General features: G+C 44.5%; 1 protein-coding gene across 1 annotated transcript in view; it reads right to left on the reverse strand.

Annotated features, from left to right (window-relative positions):
- Positions 1–4,337: 4,337 nt before the first annotated feature.
- The window catches only part of LOC143300071 (protein-lysine N-trimethyltransferase SMYD5-like), a 42,167-nt gene continuing 32,950 nt past the window's right edge, over positions 4,338–13,554 (reverse strand). The window contains exon 12 of the mRNA XM_076613634.1: positions 4,338–6,660. Within this exon, the coding sequence (XP_076469749.1) occupies positions 6,531–6,660 (130 nt within the window). The 3' untranslated portion in view covers positions 4,338–6,530. The remainder of the gene's footprint in view (positions 6,661–13,554) is intronic.

The following is a 13,554-nucleotide window of genomic DNA, read 5'->3' on the forward strand; positions in this document are numbered from 1 at the left end:
AAGCTTGAGATTGTTCCTTTTTACAATGAGACAAAGGGGGCCGTAGACTCTCTGGATAGCTTGCCCATGCTTATACCTCAAAAAGAATTTCCAAACGCTAGCCATTTGTCATGTTTGCCAACATCATTGATCTTGCTACAGTGGCTGCACGCTGTGTCTGGTCAATCAAATTTGAAGATGATTCTCTTGCAAAGAAAGATGCACGGAGTGCATTCATCCAATGCATCAGTAAAAGCCTGATGTTGCCACACATGAAGCGCCGTCTCGTGCACACAACATGCACCGGGGCACTCTTGATCTGATGAAACGTTCAATCAAGAGGATTGAGCTTGAGTCAGAAGGGCACAAAATGCCAAGAGCAAAAACGGTCAGGCAAGACAAGTCTGAGACAGTAAGATCAGGTGAAGCTGCCAGCACATTGCACAAGAGGCAAGCCAGTTCTGATCCTGGAACATCAAGTGAAGCTGCCCCCACACAGCGCAAGAAAGCACGCTGCTTTTTCTGCTCATGGAAGGCTGATCGAAAAGTGAGACAGAGGTGCCAGAAATGCAGTCAGCATGTTTGTCCCGACCACATGCAAATCCTTTACCCTTCCTGTGCGTGCTCAAAGTAAAAACGCTGAACTTGTCAGATCATGAGAATTCTAAAATGCATACATGTTCTTCAGCTATACTAAATGCAGTAAAGATATAGTATTTGGCTCTTACACAATGTCATGACCTAACATGATTCTTGCTTGTTGAGCTCTTTTGTGTGTGTGTGTGTGTGTGTGTTTCTTACTATTGCTTGGTGTTCTTGATGTTTTGATCTTGCTTGTATTTTTATGTTTCTTTTTTCTTGCTGCTTGAAGCCTAATTGCCTTAGAAATATAGTCTGCATTTCAGGTAACATTCCTTTGTGTCACACATGCAGACATGCAACATATACACATACAGTTTACACACACACACACACACACACCAGGCATGCCTACCCCCAAATTTGCTTTTCAGGAACAACACACATTAGAATCAGGGACAGGGTTAAATTTTCAGGAACATCTCAGCAAACATACATCTGTCATCAGTCTGACTGATGTCGCAAAACACATACGCGTCTCTTTTCCTCCCCGGCTTTATGAACGGCTACTTCTCAGTGTTCCTTCCTGAAGATCTGTGTCATCATGCAATCATGTCCAAGGCTGTGATTCAAGTCCCTCATATACACCTGTATTATTTATCTATTGCAGATTTCACATTAAACTGATATCATCACTATTAGTACTATTGATTTCAGTGTGGCCCAGCTGGACCATCAGGGCCAACTCAACTCCTGCCAGAAACGAAATAATTGATTTTTAAGAGGTTTGGGAGGACCTCTCCTCTGTGTGTGTGTGTATGTGTGTTTGTGTTTACAAGGAAAATGTACTTATCACACAAGTTTGTACTGTACTGATGTAACTGACCATCTGGCTCTGCTGCTGTAGTGTCTGCTCCCCTGACAGACTTGTGTGCTGGTTTGAGGAAAGAAATGGGGAAGGGGGATGACTGGAGGGAGGTGGGGGTGGGTATGTGACTGGTCATATCAATTTCAACAGTCAGGGATTCTCAGCAAGAGCAAGCGGTCACTGTCCTGGCTCAGTGCCAATTTTGCCACACTCATTGACTGTGTGGTTTTATCCACCCTCACCCCTCTCTCACCATTGGTGGCAGAGACTCAGAGAGAGCGGAGGGCAAGTATGCATATGGGAGGTGGTGTCTGGTGGTGGGAAACAAGAGGAGTGAGGGATGTAGCCAAGTGAGGGGATCAGAAGGAAAGGAGGAAAATTGAGGTCATGTTTGTGTTGACTAGATTTCACTTATGAATATAATTCCACAGAATGCTTATTTCTGGCTGTTTTCTGTTCTTTTTCTTATTATCAGCACACAGGACCTTCACACTGAGATGAGGGGGAGTGAGAGAGAGAGAGAGAGAGAGAGAGAGACTGAGCAGTCAAAGTACAGGAGGGGAGGGGGGTAGTGAAGGGACCAGAATAGCGCTGCAGTGATTTTGACAGCTCTGCCAGTGGTAGTGGAAGGGTGAGGTGGAGGTGGAGGAAGATTGGGGAGGGAGGAAGGTGGGCACAGCCATTCAATACATTGCTTTCTTGGACTGACTACAGACAGGTCTCACTGGCCATCAATTAGATAACACGAACTCGTGGGCGTTTTTCTTCCTCCTCCTTTTTTCTTCCAGAAAACGGACGTTCCGTTTTTGACCAAAACCTAAAATCAGTCTCAGGACCGCGGAAGAGTTGCACCCATGTTTCCATAAGTCTTAAAGAAGTGTCTTCGGCAATGGTCAGAAAGCCATCTATGGGTACACTTGTACCCACTCAATACTTAGGGGAAAAAATGTTATGGTCGGATTTTTTTTATTTTCCGGGACATGCAGCAAACATCCGTATTTCCGGGACACCGTTTCAATTCTACCAATTTTCCGGGACAAATACGGGCCCTCAGTAACGGTAGGCATGCCTCACACACACACACACATACTAACACACAAATTCTGCTGTGATGGAAGCATAAGCGCCACTGTCCGCCACTGTTGCAGGATGGAGCAGTATTTTGAGAACTTCGCCAAAATCGGATTAAAATAACCCTCTTTATAGACATGGGTCCACCTGGACCCACACCGTCTTCGGAGGGATGAACACAAAATTTCCTTCTATGACGGCCATGGGTCCACATGGACCCACACTGTCTGTGGAAGGGTGGACATGATTTTCCCTCTTTGAGGAACATGGGTCCACACGGACCCACACCGTCTTCCGTGTATAGTCAATAGCACCATCCGGCGAAGGTTAAAAAGGTATGGGTCATGCATGACCCACACAAACTTCTGAGGGGTGACCATGTTTTTTTCCTCTTTAAAAAGCATGGGTCATACATGACCCACACAAGCATCCGTGTGTAGTTAAAACCCCACCTTTAATTACTCAACTAATTAATGATTTTTTTTCCCCATTTTTTGGCAAAAGTTGGCCTTTTAGGTGTAGGAAGCGTTTCTGAAATTTCGTAGAAAAATATTAAGATTTGGCCGAGGTATTTGCATTTTTGTACCCTTCTGGGTCGTGTACGACCCATGATAGCCAGTGAAGGCTAGTGCAGGTTGGTCTGCTTTCATCTAGTGACTCAGCTCTGTGTGTGTGCGCATGCACACGTGCATGGACTGGAGTCCTTATTTGTTTGATAAAATATTTGTGAAGCTGGGTGTGCAAGAGGAACAAGATTTTGTAATGATTAAGTTTTTCTACTGCTGATCTTTGGCAATGAGATCATGTTGTTTTGGTGAATGGTTCGTTCATTTCTTGCTTTAGTTTATCCACATTTGTTGGCACGAGTTAATTTCTTGTATTGGTTTGTCCAAATTTGTTGGTATAATGTGGGAGTGACTACGAGTCCAATTTTGTTGGCTAATGTCAGCAGTGATTTTTTACTTCACAGCAAGCCAGTTTCACTGCTGCTTGAAGTATGCAAGCAAAATTTAAAAAGAATATGTCCATGTGTTCTGTGTGGCTTGTTCAGGATCAAAGAGGCTATGCCACTCTTGAATAAAAGCTAATTTGCGTTTGCACATTTCCTCTGTCTTTGCTGCAGTGCGTACATATCAAATGATTGGTATAAGCACTGGCCTGGTGCTCCCTTTTTTGAGGAAGTGTCTGGGTTTTTTCCAATGTATCTTTTATTTACCTGTGTGCTCACTGAATTGGTGGTGTAAGCAGAACCGACTTGAAGTTGTGTACCTGGTGAATGGAGAGAGTTACCACTCATTACTATTTGTTAAAGAAATACTATAGTTATAAAAATCTATTTCAACGTAGATGATGACTTCATTTTAAAGACCACAGTTTTTTCTGAGGATCTTAGTTAGATTGAAACCCTGTTGGAATAACATGGCTATGTAAAATTTTTGCTCTGTTATATTCTTCTTTCAAAATTTCTGTTGCAGAAATTTGAACATTGAAAGAGGAATATTTGACTGCCGCACAAGACAGCAGTAACTATCCCCATCTACATGGAAAAGACTATGTTGTTCTGTACCTCAGTGAGCTGTTCATAATTAAAAGGCAAGGTCTAATGGTCTACCTCTGCATGCATTGCCATTTTAGTGTTTATACAGCGTGTGAACGAGACAGAGCAATCTCACAGAGGAAATAAGTAGCAAAGCACAAACATGAAAACATTCATATACAACTACATATCTATTCCAGACCATTTGTGTGTACTTCTCATGAAGTTCACTTTGTCCAATTCAATCCATGCAATCCAAGGTAGGCTGAGGAAGGTATATATATATATAATGTTGCCCTTTGACCACAACAAAACACCAGTTCAGGTCTGGTAACCAAAGGTTACAGTCATTTTATTGATAATTAACAAGGACGTGTGACCATTAACAGTGCAGCTGAACCTCTTACTTTATTTAGCTTGATTCATCATTTCATGCAGCAACCAATTTCACTCACACGGAGGTCCATAATAAAGCACACACACTCACCATGCAGAATGACTAAATTCCCACAACCCTGAAAATCCTCTCTCCTCTTCCCAAAGTATCCATGTTGATATCCTATTACCATTTAAAAATAAATAAACCTACAATGACATTGATGACATTTTCTATGATCTGAAAGACACAAAGTCTTTCACTGAAAAGCAAGCAAGATAAAGAAGAAAATGAAGAAAAGTTACCTGTATTTTTTTTCTGTATCCCTTCTCTTCAAACAAACTATGTATGTAATTACAGTAGTAAAACTGAAAGAAGCTGGTCTCCGACCAAGCACATGCAAAATAAACAGAAATAAAACAAAGAGGAATGTCCATTTAACCAATTCAGTGCCAGAGAATTTTGAAAAAAAAAACTGCTCTCCCATTGCCAGGAAATTTTGAGGATTCAGGGGTAATTTATCACAAAAAATTCTAGCACAAAAGCTATGGGCAATACAGAAAGAAAGCAAATGTTTTTGTGAAGGAAAACGAGTGTAGATTCTGCTTCTGGGCTTTTTTCCACAATTAAGTTGACTGTAGATATGTTCAGGCATGTAAAGTGAAGATAATAATTTTTGTCCTACAAAAAAGTCTATTTCCACCTCTACATAATGACATCCATAAAGAAAAGAAACAAAATACAGCTAGAAATAGCATGCCTATTGTCAGATTTTTTTTCCTGAGGAAAGAATTTAAAACAAGCTATATACGTTTATGAAAACAAATCACAGCTCCTGCAGACATGTAAGTAAATCACTGCCCAAACAATGTCATGGTCTCAGAAACTGAGCTGGCAAGCTTTCTGACAGCAAAGAGCGTTTGCAAGTGAGAGGGTGAAGTTCTTTGATGACATTCACTCCTTTTAAGTTGCATGTGGGCCAATTTAAGTATCTGTTGTGCATCCAGCTTGCCAGCTCTTCAAACAATTTATCCATCTGATTCACGGGAAAAAAAAAGAAGAAAAAAAAAAAGCGTTAAAAACAAAAAGCATGCGTTTCACGACCAGTGCAGGTTTAGCCCTGCATTTCATGAAAATCGTGGAGCATTGGCGGCTGTCGATTCCCTTCTGTCTGCTGCTTTGAAAGTAAATACCCTCTTCCCAAAAACCACGCCCCCTCAATGATCTCTGGCTTGCATTCGACCAATCGTCTTACACCACTCCTCTCCTCTCCTTTTTCCAACACTTGCTGCATGTATTCTCTAAGTCATAGCCACATGTTCAAAAATGCTGTCCGATTAGATGGACAGACTGTATTACCATCAAAAGAGCTGTCAGTTTCATCACTGTTGTTGTCAATCACCTTCGTTTTCAAACCAATCATCAGACAAGAGAGATCCTTCTCCATCGCAAAAGCTGTCCATTACCACAAGCAGAGCTTTCAGGATTGTGTAAATCTGCTGACTGTGACTATTTACTTTACTGGACAGTTTTCAATGCTTTTTTTTTTTTTTTTGCACATGATGCAACCCCCTTTTCCACATGCGAATCATGTGGTCAGTTAGCAAATTGTTATTGAATAGAAATGGGTCTTCTACCTGAATGTATGTTCATCTAAATAGTATTTTCATAATCTAGATACATCAAACTAACTGTTCTGAGTCTGTTTATGTCAACTGAAACAAACTCCAATAAAGGAAAAATCGGAACATATGCACTCTACTGGTTAAGCTGCAGGAGATTCCAAAATGACCGTTTAATTTTCTGTCACATACTGATTCTAAGATTGTGAAAATACAACTGAAACATATGCAGCACTGGTATGTCTTTTACATTTTATGACTTCCACGCTTTCTGTACACAAAGGAACCATAAATAATGCAGGTGACAGGTTTGATGTAAATTCATACTTTTCCTAACTTGAAGTAACAAATTAATTAAAAAAACAAAACAAAACAAAAACAAAAAAACCAAAAAAAAAACCCAACCCAACCAACCCCGTTCAGCCCTAAAAACAGTATTTTCGAAAGGATTGTTCATGATAAGATTGTTCACAACTTCCAGGCCTGTGTGCAAGTTATCTAGTTCTCTCCCATTTCCTCTTCCTCGCATATCTCCTCCTCACTGCTCATTTCTTCCTCAGTCGTCTCATCTGGGCCGTTGACTTCCTCCAAACAACGAGGGCAATCACACACAAAGAGATAGTTGTCCCTGAAACAACACAGTCAAATCAGATAAAATCATGAGCCACTTCATCCCTCTGCAAAATTAACACGCACACATGGTTTCAGATCAATGCTATCCAGAAATGGGCAGAACGATTGGCAGTGGGTTCCTTCATCAAGTACCACAGGCAACTATTACCAAGAGATTTCTAAATCATCTGAAACCACATATATTCTGTAAGTAATCCTAAATCATCAAATGCTGCATGTAAATGTTATAAAATGAGGCAACTGCTAAATCACCAAACACTGCACATATCCAATCTCGGTGATGGCACCTGGTGGGTAAAGGGTGGATATTTTTCTGATCTCCCAGGTCAACATATGTGCAGACCTGTTAGTGTCTGAACCCCCCTTGTGTGTATACGCACGCAGAAAATCAAATACACACATTAAAGACCCTGTAATCCATGTCAGCGTTTGGTGAGTTATGGAAACAAGAACATACCCAGCATGCACACTCCTGAAAATGGAGTATGGCCGCCAACATGGTGGGGTAAATAAACAGAACAGTCATAAACGTAAAATGTTACATGTCTGAGTGGGTATGTGTGCGTGCCTGAAATCTGATTGAATGACACAGGAAACGAATGATGAGCGCCCAGTGGCAGCTGTCAGTTGACTCTACCCAGGTAGGCAGCCTTTTGTGCAAATGACCCCGTGTTTGTAAAGCACTTAGAGCTTGGTCTCCAACTGAGGATAGGTGCTTTATAAGAACTCATATCAATCAATCAATATTTTGTAAAGATCTCTAACTCGTCAAACGGCATGCATCACAGAATGATTGTCATGTCCAGCTATGACCGTCAAAACAATAGAGGGGGTAACTGCTGTCCCAACTATCTGGGCTAGATTTTGATGAAAGGGGAGAGTGTCTTAATCCCCACTCTTTCGCCCAAGAGGGCTTTTGGACAGTTGGCGTTGGGATGATGCCCAACAGCCATCTAGCTCCCAGTCTTGCCTCCTAGTTGGAGTCCTTCACTAAAGAACCACGGATAACACAGCTCTCACTTTGCTGTTGATACAAATGTCAGCTCACGTCAAAGGTTTTCTAAATCACTGGACACTGCAGATCAATGTTAAGAGGTTACATTCAGGTACCTTCTAAATGATTTTGTTTTTGGAAGAGAAACCAGGCCTGATCAGCACACTGGGCCATGCAAAAATCAGGCATCTGTTTCTTTTATTTTAATTTTTTTTAAAACTCCAGCAGATGTGGTGTAGCACATTTGGATCTGTTCACACCCTCCAACACCTCCTTGAAGCTGAAACTAAATGGATGTGACACTGCAGGCAGGTGCTAATCATTATACCCATAGACCTGCTTCAATAAGCAGGAAATGCGAGTCATGCTAGACGCTGAACAACGCAGAACACAGGATGAATGGAACCAGTCGCCTGTCAGTCACACTCACAACGCAGCACACCTGTCCACACTGTGTCTTCTGCTGCTGATTCTACAGCACCCACAATTCATCGAAGAAACAAAAAAGTCCCGACATTAGTGCTTTCTACTACCTTGGCCCAGAAGTATGAAACAAGCTGCCCTTCCCAGTCCTCAGCATGGAATTCCCAGCTCAGTGAAAAACGCCTGTCAAAAACTCACCTCTCCTGTTCTGCCTAACATCTTGTTGACTGATACCTTCTTGAACTTGTGCTGGTAATGTGCATGCATGTGCCAGTGTGACAGCTTGTGTGTGTGTGTGTGTGTGTGTGTGTGTGTGTGTGTGTGTGTGTGTGCACATGTTTGTTCATATATAATGTACATGTGCACTTAGAGGTCAGGTCAGGTCATTAGATCTGCTACTGGTAACCTGTAATCCAGTACAACCTGTTCAGGGTCGGGTTGCCGACGACTAAACCGGCACTTCCACCGCTCCCTTCTGGGACTGGTGAGGCGGGTGGCTAGACACCCTTATGGAGATCCATAAAAGGGCGTCGGCTCAGGAGAGCCACCGACGGCCATCTAGCTCCACTGTGCTGTGTGCATGCCACACGCAGTTGGTCCCCGGGGTGTGTCTACCCATGTATGCGAAGTCTGGATCCGGCAGAATCTGCGGAAGAAACCTATCGGTTCAACGGAGAGGAAGGCGGTTACAGCAACGCACTGTGGAGTGCAGAGAGCAAGATGAGACACTGAAAGGATATCTTGGTCATCCACTGCATCTGTGCTCATCATCCAGTCGTCTCGACTTAGTCTTGCCACTGGAAATTGGTGGACCCGGACGAGAGAGTGAGGTCGACGTTGCGCAACTCCTCTTCACTTAAACAAACTCATCGCGCAAGTCATCAGTCATCCAAAATGACCTTTCATCCTTCATCATTTCATCACCCCCAAGTCCTGTGGCGACAGGCGAGCGACGAAACGACAGGTGTGGGTACACTGGCAGTCGCAGCCGCAGACCTGCACGCAGGCGGCTCAGGCCATAGGGTCGTTCTTCGTTGACAGGAGCAGCGATGGAGCTCGGCAGCCGTCTGAGCGTCTGAGCAGCCCTCTTTAGGAATGCACTGCTCACCTCCCTGGCATGAGGAAGGGGCTAGAAAAGGTGCCCTAAAAATTGCCTGCTCCATATCACCCTGGCCAGCATACCGCGGCTGGCGGGGACCCTACATCAGCGGTCGAAACAAAGAGAAAGAAAAGAAAAAAACAAGGATCGTTCCTCTCACCATTGGTGCTTGGAACATAAGGACTCTCCTGGACAGAGATAACGCGGACAGACCCCAAAGGAGAACAGCACTAGTTGCATCCGAACTCGCCAGATACAACATCGACATCGCAGCCTTGAGTGAGACTCGGCTTGCAGGCGAAGGCGAGCTCTGTGAACGGGGATCTGGTTACACCTTCTTCTGGAGTGGACGAGGAAGCGAAGAGCGACGTGAGGCTGGCGTTGGTTTTGCAGTAAAAACAGCACTTGTCAGCAAGCTAGCTGGAATCCCAAAGGGAGTCAACGATAGGCTTATGACCATGAAACTCCCACTGGCATCTGGCCAGAAGCACCTCACCATTGTCAGTGCCTACGCCCCAACCATGACCAACCCGGATGAAGTGAAGGCGAAGTTCTACGAGGACCTTCACTCTGTCATTGCTGCCATCCCTAAAGCAGACAAGCTCATCATTCTTGGGGACTTCAATGCTAGAGTTGGCTCTGACTACATCTCCTGGGATGGAGTGATTGGAAAGCACGGTGTGGGCCACTGCAACCCAAATGGATTGCTTTTGCTTCAGACCTGTGCAGAGCACGAACTGCTGATAACCAACACAGTTTTCTGCCTCCCTACCCGTAACAGGACGTCATGGATGCACCCTCGCTCAAAGCATTGGCATCTCATCGATTATGTCATCGTCAGGAAAAGGGATAGGCAAGATGTACGTGTAACAAAGACCATGTGCGGCGCCGAGTGTTGGACAGACCATCGCCTTGTAGTCTCGAAGCTGAATATTCGAATCCAACCCAAGAGACGCCCCCAAGGCCAGAAGGCTCCAAAACGGCTCAACATCGCTAAGCTGAAAAGCATCACCATCAAACAGTCATTTGTGGAGCTGCTGGAAGATCGTCTGGAATCCGCCTCTCTGGACAACCAGAATGTGGAGTCTGACTGGAGGACCCTGCGTGAGCTGATCCATAGTACAGCTTCAGAGACCCTGGGACCCATGACCAGAAAGCACAAAGACTGGTTTGATGAAAACTGTGATGAAATCAAGCAGCTTCTGGATGAGAAACACCGTCTGCATCAAGCCCACCTGAGCAACCCAAAGTCCACATCAAAAAAGGATGCATACAATGACATCCGCAGGACTGTTCAGCAAAAGTTACGCCAGATGCAGGATAAGTGGCTGAGTGACAAAGCTGATGAGATCCAGGGATATGCTGACAGGCACGATATGAAGAGGTTCTATGATGCCTTAAAAGAAGTCTACGGCCCCACATCCTCAGGATCATCCCCCCTCCTCAGTGCAGATGGGAATACCTTGATCACCGAGAAGGAGAACATTCTTGAACGATGGGCTGAGCACTTCAACAGTGTCTTAAATCGCCCTTCCTCCATAAATGATGAAGCCATAGACCGTCTCCCACAAGTCCCCACCAACGAAGCACTGGACGATCCGCCAACACTTCTTGAGACCCAGAAAGCAATCCGTCTGCTATCCAGTGGCAAAGCACCTGGCTCAGACTCCATACCAGCAGAGGTCTACAAGGATGGAGGCACTGTGCTGACTGAGAAGCTTCATCAGCTGTACTCACTCATGTGGAAAGAAGAGACGATCCCCCAGGATTTCAAAGATGCATCTATCATTCACTTGTACAAGCGAAAGGGGAACCGGCAAGCCTGTGATAACCATCGGGGCATTTCCTTGCTCTCCATCGCAGGCAAGATACTTGCCAGGATCCTACTTAACCGCCTCACAGCACACCTTGACCAAGGTTATTTGCCTGAGAGCCAATGTGGATTCCGGAAAGAGCGCGGAACCACTGACATGGTGTTTGCTGCAAGGCAGCTGCAAGAGAAATGTCAGGAGCAAAATGCTGATCTGTTCTCCACCTATGTCGACCTCACTAAGGCCTTCGACACCGTGAGTAGAGAGGGACTGTGGAAGATCATGGCCAAGTACGGATGCCCTCGGAAATTTATTTCCTTGGTCAGCCAATTCCATGAAGGCATGCAGGCTCGAGTCCAGGACAATGGTGAAACATCTGCTCCTTTTGCTGTCACAAATGGTGTCAAGCAAGGCTGCGTCCTGGCTCCAACGCTGTTCAGCCTCATGTTCTCTGCAATGCTTACTGATGCCTTCAGAGATGGCGATGTTGGAATCGGCCTAAAGTACCGAACAGATGGCAAGCTGTTTAACCTCAGAAGGCTTCAAGCAAAAACGAAGGTCATGACAGACATCATCAGAGACTTTTTGTTTGCTGATGATTGTGCCCTCAACGCTGGATCTGAAGCTGACATGCAACTCAGCGTCGACAAGTTTGCCACTGCCAGCAGGAACTTCGGCCTTACCATCAGCACGAGGAAAACTGAAGTTCTCCATCAGCCAGCCCCAGGGAAACCCTACGTTGAGCCCAACATCACAGTCAACGGTCAGAGACTCAGTGCGGTGGAGCGGTTCACATACCTTGGCAGCACACTGTCACGAAATGTGACAATCGACGATGAAGTGAACGTCAGGATTGCAAGAGCAAGCGCAGCTTTTGGTAGACTCAATGCAAATGTCTGGAACAGAAGAGGCATTAGTCTTGAGACCAAGCTAAAGGTCTACAGAGCAGTAGTTCTCCCCACACTACTGTACGCCTGCGAAACTTGGACAGTGTACCAACGACATGCCAAGAAGCTGAACCACTTCCACACAACATGCCTCAGGAAGCTACTGAACATCAAGTGGCAAGACAAGACCCCTGACACAGAGGTGCTCGCAAAAGCCACCCTTCCCAGCATCTTCACCATCCTGATGCAGTCCCAGCTTCGCTGGGCTGGACACGTGGCGCGCATGCCAGACCATCGGCTGCCCAAAAGGCTCTTCTATGGCGAGCTGCAACAAGGGAAGAGATCACACGGAGGTCAGAAGAAGCGCTTCAGAGATACTCTGAAAGTCTCTCTGAAAGCATTTGATATCAACCCTGACTCCTGGGAGGAATCTGCAGTGGACCGTGACAAATGGCGCGCTGCTGTGCACAAAGGCGCCAGGTTGTGCGAGGCCAACAGGACTGCTGCAGCTGTTGAGAAGAGGCAGGCCAGAAAGTCACGGGCAAACAAGCTCCCTGACAATGATATGCCTGTCTTTGTCTGCCCCAACTGTCAGCGAACATTTCGTGCGCAGATTGGACTATTCAGCCATCTGCGCACTCACAGATAGATTCATGAGCATCCTTCCCCCCACCCCACCACCACCCTCCCCCCATCCCCCATCCCCCATCTGGATGACAACGATGGTCATCATCGATCTCGATGGACACACCACCACATGTGCACTTATGTTTATGTAGCTATTACTTTTTATTGTAAATGCCACTAGCCAACTGCCTAGGAACGTCCATCTGCATGATTATTATCATTACTATTATCATTATTATCATTTCTACCATTATTATTTTTTTTTTTTCATCACTGTTATTTTATCATGACTGACTGATTTCAGTTAACAAATGGAGTCTATGTTATAATCTGGTGTTCGGTTATCTGTGTGTTTGTGGTAAACTTTGACAAATTCATTTTCTCTGGAAATACTTTGCCAATACCAATTTGGATTAAACACAGAAGGAAAAAATCTTCCCAGTCACACCAATAATAGGTTGTAAGTTTTCCGAATCAAGCTGTATTTCTGGATCATTAACAGTGTTTACTTTGCTGAGGCTCCAGATAACAAAATATTTTTAAAATCTGTCTTCCCAGTTGCCAGAATGTAGGCTATGTTTGGTTAGAAGACAGCATGGCATCGTTTTCCTTGTTCACAATTAAAAGAAAAATGCAAATTCTGGACAGAACACATAAAATGACACTAACGACACCATCAACTTGTTTACTGCATATAAATATTCTAAAGTAGACACTGAATTCACTGAAATGAACATAAAACAAAATTAAATCAACTATCATGCTTCAGTCACTAGGCTGTAGACAGGACTGGTTTGTGCAGATCTGGAGAAATCAGCTATATGTTGTGGTGTGCCTGAGGAGATGGCAATGTCTCCTTTACTGCCAATATTAAAAGAATTTCTTAAACTATCAACACACACACACACACACATATAAAACAACAACTATGATTCAAACGGTGTTATTACCTTAAATACAACCCACGTCTTTGAATATCAAATTGGGTCATATGAAGTCGGATGCACCATAGCACCGCAAGTCTACTTGCATGGTTCGATCCTGCTAG

The sequence above is a fragment of the Babylonia areolata genome, chromosome 2, assembly GCF_041734735.1.
Source record: "Babylonia areolata isolate BAREFJ2019XMU chromosome 2, ASM4173473v1, whole genome shotgun sequence".
Lineage (NCBI taxonomy): Eukaryota > Metazoa > Mollusca > Gastropoda > Neogastropoda > Buccinidae > Babylonia > Babylonia areolata.